This window comes from Belonocnema kinseyi, chromosome 6, assembly GCF_010883055.1.
Source record: "Belonocnema kinseyi isolate 2016_QV_RU_SX_M_011 chromosome 6, B_treatae_v1, whole genome shotgun sequence".
NCBI classification, from domain to species: Eukaryota; Metazoa; Arthropoda; class Insecta; order Hymenoptera; family Cynipidae; genus Belonocnema; species Belonocnema kinseyi.
Window position 1 is genome coordinate 46,125,589 of NC_046662.1, and position 9,445 is coordinate 46,135,033.

Here is a 9,445-nt window from a genome sequence, read left to right on the forward strand (position 1 = left end):
AACGAACGTGTTATTTACTTAAATAGCACGAGAATTCTGGATCAATCTGAAAAATCTCTATCCCTTCCAGACACTACTCCTTTCCCCTACCGAGTGAGTCACGCCTACCCCGAAAGGGAAATGGCTTAATGGTGTAATAATAATAATAAACATTGAATAAAAAAATTAAAGAAAATCCATTTAATTAAGTAAAATTGATTGAATTTGGAATAATTCAAGTGAATCAAAAAAGCTCAGGGTGAATTCCAAATCAATTTAATAAATTGCAAAAAATATTTAAAAATCTCTCCAAATATTTGAAAACCTACAGAATCGCTTGAAATTTTTTCAAGTTTTTAAAAATGTTCAAAGTAAATAAAAATTTTTTAAGTATTAATAAAAAAACTGATTTAAACAAATTTAGGGTAAATTCTAAATAAATTTCAATAATTTACAAAAATTGTTGGTACAAGAAATCCCTTAACATTTTTTTAGGTTTTTGAAAATATTCGAAGTGAATTTAAAATAAGTCGGTAAATAATAATTTAAAAAAACTGATTTGAACAATTTATTTTATTGAATAAAAATAGAATTTAGAATAATTCGAGTGAATTAAAAAAATTCAGGGTGAATTCCAAATCATTTTAATAAATTGCAAAAAATATTTAAGTATCTCGTCAAAGCTTTGAAAATTTACAAAATTCCTTCAGATGTTTTAAAGTTTTTAAATTTATTCTAAGTACATTTGAAATTATTAACAGTTAATTAAAAAAAATTGAACCAAATTTTAAAAAATCAATTTAATTGAGTAAAATTGATTAAATTTGGAACAATTCAAGTGAATTCAAAAAATTCAGGGTGAATTCCAAATCAATTTAATAAATTGCAAAAAAGATTTAAAAATCTCTCCAAATATTTGAAAACCTACAAAATCACTTGAAATTTTTTCAAGTTTTTAAAAATGTTCAAAGTAAATTCAAAATCTTGAATTATTAATAAAAAAACTGATTTAAACAAATTTAGGATAAATTCTAAATAAATTTCAATAAATTGCAAAAATTGTTGATACAAGAAATCCCTTAACATTTTTTTAGGTTTTTGAAAATATTCGAAGTAAATTTAAAACAAGTAGATAAATAATAATTTAAACAAAACTGATTTAAACAATTTATTTTATCGAATAAAATTAATAGAATTTAGAATAATTCAAGTGAATTAAAAAAAATCCAAATCAAATACAATACATTGCAAAAAATATTTAAATATCTCGTCAAAGCTTTGAAAATTTATACAATTTTTTAAAGTTTTTAAAATAATTCAAAGTAAATTTTTAAATTATTAACAGTTAATTAAAAAAAAAATTGAACCAAATTTTAAAAAATCAATTTAACTGAGTAAAATTGATAGAATTTGGAATAATTCAAGTGAATTAAAAAAATTCAGGGTGAATTCCAAATCAATTTAATAAATTGCAAAAAATATTTTAAAATTTTTTCAAAGATTTGAAAACCTACAAAATTCCTTAAAATGATTAAGTATTAATTAAAAATAAACAGATTAAAAAAATTCATTTTATTGAAAGAAATGGATAGAGTTTAGAATAATTCAAGTGAATTAAAAAAGTTTAGGGTGAATTCTAAATCAATTTCAATAAATTGCAAAACATATTGATAAATCTCTTCAAATTTTTGAAAATCTACAAAATCCCTTAAAATATTTTAAAGTTTTTGAAAGTATTCGAAGTAAATTTAAAATGAGTATATAAATAATAATTTTTAAAAATCTGATTAAAAAAATTTATTTTATTGAATAAAATTAATAGAATTTAGAATAATTCGAACGAATTAAAAAAATTCCGGGTCAAACCCAAATCAATTTAATAAATTGCGAAAAATATTTTTAAATCTCTCCAAATATTTAAAAACCTACAAAATCCCTCGAAGTTTTCTCAAGTTTTTAAAATTATTCAAAGTAAATTTAAAATGATTAAGTATTAATTTTTAAAAAAATTACAATTTACAAAAATTCATTTTATTGAATAAAATTGATAGAATTTAAAATAATTTAAGTGAATCAAAAAAGTTTAGGGTGAATTCTAAATCAATTTCAATAAATTGCAAAAATTATTTATAAATCTCTTCAAATTTTTGAAAACCTACAAAATCCCTTAATTTTTTTTTTAAGTTTTTGAAAATATTCGAAGTAGATTTAAAATAATTCCTGGTGAATTAAACAAAACTGTACAAAAATTTTAAAAATCCATTTAACTAATGTGACTAAAATTGATTGAATTTAAAATAATTCAAGTGAATCAAAAAAAATTCAGGGTGAATTTCAGAACAATTTAATAAATTGCGAAAAATATTTTTAAATTTCTTCAGAGCTTTGAAAACCTTTTCAATTAAAAAAAAATTCAAAGTAAATTTAAAATGTTTAAGGAAATATTTGAATTTGAATTTAAAAATATAAATTTTCGACCAAAAAATGAAACAATTAAATTTTTAGTTAAAAAAATTAATTTTTGAAAAAAAAGATACGATTTTCCATCAAAATAGTTTGATTTTGAAATAAGATTATGAATCTTCAACCGAAAAAGGTGAGTTTTCAAAAAAATAGATGAATCCTCAACCAGAACAGATTAATTTGTAACGAAAATTTTTGCGCTTTTAATTAAAAAAGATTAAACTTGTACTAAAACAGATGAATTTTTAAATTAAATACGAACTTTTAACAAAAAAGTTTAATTTTCTACCAAGAAAGAGAAAAAGTTAACCAAGAAATTTCACTTTTTAACAAAAAAAAAAAAAAAGTTAATTTTTAATCAAATACTCTAAACTATTTCCAATTATTTAAAATCTTTTCAAATTCCTCAAAACTGCTTAAAGTTTTAGAAAATTCCTTGTAATTCGAAAAATAATCCAAAATATTTTTAATCCTTTGAAGTGACTACAAAATATTGAAATCTATTTAAACTACACTACGATTTTTTAACAGAATCTTTTCAAATTCCTTGAGATTTTTTAAATCTCTTGAAAATTCCATGCATTGAAAAAAATTTTACAAAATGCCTGAGAAACATTTGAAATACCCTTAAATATTTCCAAATTAAAAAGGATAAAAAGGATGAATTTTCAACCAAAGTGATAAATTTTAAATTAAAATTATGAAACTTTGAATAAAAAATTATTCTTTACTGAATTTTTAAGCAAAATATTGCATTTTTAACAAAATACTAAAAAATTTAAAGGAAACATATGAATTTTCTATTAGAAGAATAAATTTTCGACCAAAAAAATAGAATAATTAAATTTTCAGTTGAAAAAATAATTTTATGGTACAAAAAGATACGAATCTTCATAAAAAGAGTTCAATTTTCTGTAAAAGAGATGAATTTTCAAGTAAAATTATGAATCTTCAACTAAACCTTTAAAATCTTTAAAAATCCCTCGGAATTTTGACAGGAAAATGAAAATTCCTTAAACTTAAAAAGAAGCCTAAAATATTTGAAATCCTTTGAAATCTTTTAAAATACCCTGAAACTTTTTAAAGCTCTTAAAATTCTTTTTGCATGTAAAAAAGAAAAAATTTTCAAATCCTTTAAAATTCCATTAGATTACAGAAATAAATTCAAAATTCCCTGGAATCCTTTAAAATACCCTAAAGTATTTCAAATCATTTCAAATCTTTTGAAATCCCTTAACATGCTTTTAAACTATTTAAAATACACCCAAATATTTGTAATCCTTTGAAATAATTACAAAATATTGAAATATATTTGAACTACAATAAGATTTTTTTATTAACTTAATATCTTTTCAATTTTTAAATCCTTTAAAATCTTTAAAAAAATTTTAAAGCTCTTGCAAATTCTATACAATTAAAAAAAAATTTTAAATCCTTTGGAATCTTTTGAAATATTCCAAAAGTTCTTTGAAATCTTGTGAAATCACATATTATAAAATCTCTTAAAAGTCTATGAAACCTGATATTTCCTAAAATCCTGCAAAATTAATTTAAATATCTTGAGAGCTTTCAAAATTCCCGTTAGATTATTAAGTTCAATAGAATATTTCTTCAAATCTTTTAAAATATCCTAAAATAATTAAAATCCTTTGGAATCTTTTGAAATATTCCAAAAGCTCTTTGAAATCGTGTGAAATCGCATATTATAAAATCACTTAAAAGTCTATGAAACCTGATATTTCCTAAAATCCTGCAAAATTAATTTAAATATCTTGAGAGCTTTTAAACTTCCCGGTAGATTATTAAATTCAAGCAAATATTTCTTTAAATCTTTTAAAATATCCTAAAATAATCAAAATCCTTCAAAATCTTTTAAAACCATTAGAAAGTTTTTAGAGCTTATGAAAATAACTTGGAATTAGACAAAAATCCTCAAATCATTTAAAATCGTTTGAATTCCATTAAATTCTTTAAAGCATTAAAAAAAATTGGAAAGCTAAAAAAAGCCTAAAATATTGCAAATTCTTTAAAATCTTTTGGAATCCCTAGAAACACTTTTAAAGTTCTTGAAAATTCTTTGAATTAAAAAAAAAACCATTAAAATTCTTTAATTATTTGCTTTAATTTCAAATCATTTGAATATATTTAAAACACCCTAAGATAGGCTAAAATATTTCTAATTCTATAAAATCAACTTAAAACTTATAAAAATATTTTAAATATCCTGAGATCTTTAAAATCCTTTGGAATCCTTTCAAAATATTGAAATCTATTAAAAAATAATCTCAGATACGTCAAATTCTATCGAATATTTTAAAATCCCTTCAAATTTTTCAAAGTTTTTGAAAATTCCTTAGATGTTTTAAAAATATTCTAAAATTCTCTAAAATATTTGATAAAATCTGATAAAATTCTGACAAAAAAAATGATAAATCTGATCAAAAATCTGATAAAATTCGTTAAAATATTTATAAATATTCTAAAAGCTTATGAAAAGATTGAAACTTATTAAAACTCTTGAAAATTTCCTAAAATTAAAAAAACAATAATTAGAATTTTTAAATCTTTGCAATCTTAAAAATCCTTTAAAATCGTTCCAAGTTTTTTAAAGTTCTTTCATATTTCTTGGATATTTTAAAAATTACTTTAAAAAAATCAATCTATTATTTTTAATCTATTAAAATATACTAATACCTCGAGAAACTATTTAAAGTTTTTGAAAATTACTTGAAATTTGAAAAATAACCCAAAATATTTTTAATCCTTCGACATCACTAGAAAATATTGAAATCTATTTAGTCTAAACTAAGATTTTTTAATTCACTAAAAATCTTTTTAAATCCCTTGAGTTTTTCTTAAAGTTTTAAAAATTTTCTTGCTATTAAAAAAAAATCTTTAGAATCATTTACAATCATCAAAATCTTACAAAATGAATGAGAATAATTTTAAATATCCGAAAATATTTATAAACTTTAGAAATCCCATTAAATTAGTGAAGACAATAAAAAAATGTCTTCCAATCTATTAAAATATAAAATAATTCAAATTCTTCCAAATTGTTTTAAATCCCTAGAAATTTTTAAGACCCTTTGAAAATGACTTGGAAATTTGAAAAAGGAAAAAAAAGGTTTCAAATCTTTTAAATTTGTATTGGATTAATTAAACCAATTGAAACTTTATTGCAAACATTTAAAATATCCTAAAATATTTAAAATTCTTTAAAATCGCTTGAATCCTCTTAAAAAATATTGAAGCTCTTTGAAAATCCTTGGAAGTTAAAACCTAGATATTTAATATTCTTTGAAATCCTTTGCAATAATTTCCAATTAAAATATACTAAAAAGGCCCTAAGATCCTTTCAACGATTTTTAAAATCACTTGAATTTCTTAGAATCTTGAAAATTTCCTAAAATCTATTAAAAATAATCTTAGATATTTCAAATTCTTTAAAATATTTCAAAATAGCTCCAGATTTTTTCAATATCTTGAAAATTCCTTGGAATTATAAAAAACAACCTAAAAATTTAAAAAATCCCCTTTAATCCCATCGAATTATTGAACTTTATAAAAAATTATTTAGAATCTTTTAAAATATTTAAAATCCTTTGAAATAGAAAAAAATCCTTGGAATTTATCAAATATTTTTTAAACAATCTAGTCGGAGTATGTGCAAAATTTCACGAGTTTATTATAAATAATGCACTTTTTCAATATTTTTAAATATATAAATGTTTAAAAATAGTAATATTAGTTCAGTCAAATTTTTAATTTTCAAAAGTTCATTAGCAACCAAGATAAAAAATCATTTTTATAAAAATAGTTAAATTTTCAATACAAAAAATTAATTTTCAGCAGTAAAAAAACAAGTTTTCAAATAATAAATAAATATTCAACCAAAGAAAAGAATTTTCAGGAAAAATTATGAATCTTAAAAAGATCAATTCTCAAAGAAAAATATAATAGTCGATATTTCAACCAAACCAGATCTTAATATCAAATAGAGAATTCTTTTAAACCAAACTGTTGAATTAAAAAAAAAACTGAAAAGTTAAATTTTCAAGTAAAGTTTTTGAAGCAAAAAGGATCTTAATTTGAAATAAAAGAAAAGGCTGAATTTTTAAACAAAACATTGCATTTTCACCAAAATACACGAATTTTTAGGAAAACGTTTAAATTTTCATTTAAAAATATAAATTTTCGACCAAAAATAGAAATTCCCTGAAATAAAAAAAAAATCATTAACATTTTTTAACTCGTTGCAATAATTTAAAATCATTAAATCATATTAAAAACGCCCTGAAATATTTAAAATATTTAAAAAATCGCTGCAAATTTTTTTAAATACCTTCAAAACTTTCGAATTCTTTGAGATGAATTTAAAATTCGTTTAAATCTTTTTAAATATTCTAGAATCTTAAAAATCCTTTGGAATCGTTTCAAATTATTGAAATCTATTAAAAATAACCTAAAATTTTGAAAAAAAATTTTAATCTTTTTAAATCAATAAATTATTTTAAATCTATTAAAATAAATTAATATCCCGAGAAACTAAATGAAATTTTATATTTCCTGAATTCTTGGCACGATTATTAAAACGTACTCTGGGAGATTTTAAAGTTTCTTAAAATCATTTATATCCTCGAAAATTTTACAAAATCCTTCCAAATAATTAAAAATATTCTGAAAGCTTTTGAAAAACTTAAAACTTTTTAACGCTCTCGAAAATTCCTTGGAATTATTAAAAATGCCCTGAAATTTTTAAAAATCGCTTCAAATTATTAAACTGTATTCCAAATTTTTTTAAATATTTAAAAATCTTTCAAATCTTTTAAAATTTCTTTTAATTAAAAAAAATTTCTTCGAAATTTTCTAAATACTCTAAAATATTTCAAAAGAGTGACCGTACGATTTTTTCTGGCATGGAATCTTCCTATTAGAAACTAAAAAAAATAGCATTCTATGTATTATATAATATTAATATTAATTTTAATATTATATAATTATATTCTATGTAAAAAAATAAAATCTAGAGTCCACATCCACAATGAAAAAAAGGCTACAAGCGTAACAAAAAACTTTTTCCAAATGATAAAAAAAAAAAACGAAAGAAAAAATGGAAGTAGTAGTAAATTTTTACAATTTGTCACTCCTAGGAGCCTTTTTGGATCCTTTGGTGAGCCTCTTCACTTAACATTGGTTTATACAGCATACATTTTTAGCAGCCATTTACAAATATCGAAATCGACAATATTTTGGTTTGCGCATATCTTAAAAGACGATTGCAGGTTGTATCCTTTTATATTTTGGAAGAATGGCTCTGTTGGTTCGATTGTTGTTTAAGAAAGAAGAAAATACTTTGATGTGATTTTAGGCAGAATATAAAAATTAGAAAAATTAGAAAAATTATGAAAAAAATCCAGGAAAAATTACCTTGAATAAATCGGGAAACTCTGTTTGAATCCAGCTCAACGACAAATATTTCGCGACCATCGGCTGTCACAGCAATATCATGAGGTCGAGCCATGCCGCCTTTAGGGGCAAATTGTGATAAAATCTGATCAGTATTGATGTCCAATATGAATCCTCGCATCGGGGAATTGAAACCGTCGGGACCATTGACTAAAAATAATTTCTCCTTCGCATAAGCAACGCCATAGATTGCTTTTCCAATCGCTTGGTCCTTGTACTCTTTGTGGAAGGTTCCGTTTCCCGCGAAGAAACACAAAACCCTCCCGTGTTCTCTGTCTGCGACGAAAATGTAACCCAAATCTTCTGCCAATGCCAGAGCATGTGGTATGGCAAATGAATTTGGGGGAGGATTTAAAATTGCTGAATCTGGAAATTATTATAATTACCAATGTTTGGTATAAATTATATTCAATTATTAAATATCAAATTAATGATGATTCGGCGCACGATTTTTTCAAATTCCTGGCCATTTCTAAGTTCTGCATATGTTTCATTTTAAACTATAATGACAAATCAGAAAAATTAAATTTTGTATTTAAAATGATAATTTTTCGAGCTGGAAACGGAAAGGAGGAAATTCGGTCGCACTCCATCCCTTTTCCAGATTCATGCTAAGTTAATGTAAGTTTTAATTTCGATCAATTTCGAAATACAAATTTACAAAAAATACAGTTTCATCGATTTAAGAATAGAAATTTACAAAAAATACAAACTTATAAAATATTTCAAAAAAATATTTAAAAAAGACAGACTAAAGTTTTCCTTTTAATCAATTACATAGAAATTTAAAAAAATACAAAATTAGAGAAAGAAACAAATGTGAAAATAAAATGACAAACAAATAAAATGTTGTATTTAAAATAGTAATTTTTCGAGCTGGAATCGGGAAAGAGGAAATTCTGTTGCACTCTATCCCTTTTCCAGCTTTATGCTAAGTTAATATAAGTTTTCATTTTGATCAATTTCAAAATACAAATTTACAAAAAATACAAAATTATAAAATACAGTTTCATCAATTTAAGAAAAGAAATTGGCAAAAAACACAAAATTATAAAATATTACAAAAAAAAATGTTTAAAAAAGACAGATTAAAGCTTTTATTTTAATCAATTAAAGAATAGAAATTTTTACAAAATAAAAAATTAAAGAATACAAACAAATGTGAAAATAAAATGACAAATCAAAAAAATAAAATTTTGTATTTAAAATGGTAATTTTTTCAGCTGGAAACCGGAAGGGGGAAATTTTGGCGCACCCAATCCCTTTTTCAGATTCATGCTAAGTTAATGTAAGTTTTCATTTTGATCAATTTAAGAAAAAAAAATTTACAAAAAATACAAAATTATAAAATATTACGAAAAAAAATATTAAAAAAAGACAGGCTAAAGTTTTTCTTTTAATCAATTAAAGAATAGAAATTTTTACAAAATACAAAATTAAAGAATACAAACAAATGTGAAAATAAAATGACAAATCAAAAAAATAAAATTTTGTATTTAAAATGGTAATTTTTTCAGCTGGAAACCGGAAGGGG

The 9,445-nt window shown here is 21.9% G+C and overlaps 1 protein-coding gene across 2 annotated transcripts in view; it reads right to left on the minus strand.

Moving 5' to 3' along the window:
* Window positions 1–9,445, minus strand: part of LOC117174927 (peptidyl-alpha-hydroxyglycine alpha-amidating lyase 2-like) — a 61,750-nt gene that overhangs the window by 40,354 nt on the left and 11,951 nt on the right. The window contains exons 3-4 of one of the 2 annotated variants that reach the window (XR_004467405.1): window positions 7,873–8,277; window positions 7,580–7,759 (exon numbers count right to left, since the gene is read on the minus strand). Coding sequence is in view for 1 of the 2 variants with exons in the window: in XM_033364383.1 (XP_033220274.1) it covers window positions 7,873–8,277 (405 nt within the window). In the remaining variant the exon portion in view is untranslated. The remainder of the gene's footprint in view (window positions 1–7,579; window positions 7,760–7,872; window positions 8,278–9,445) is intronic. The other variant, XM_033364383.1, reaches the window with a different exon arrangement.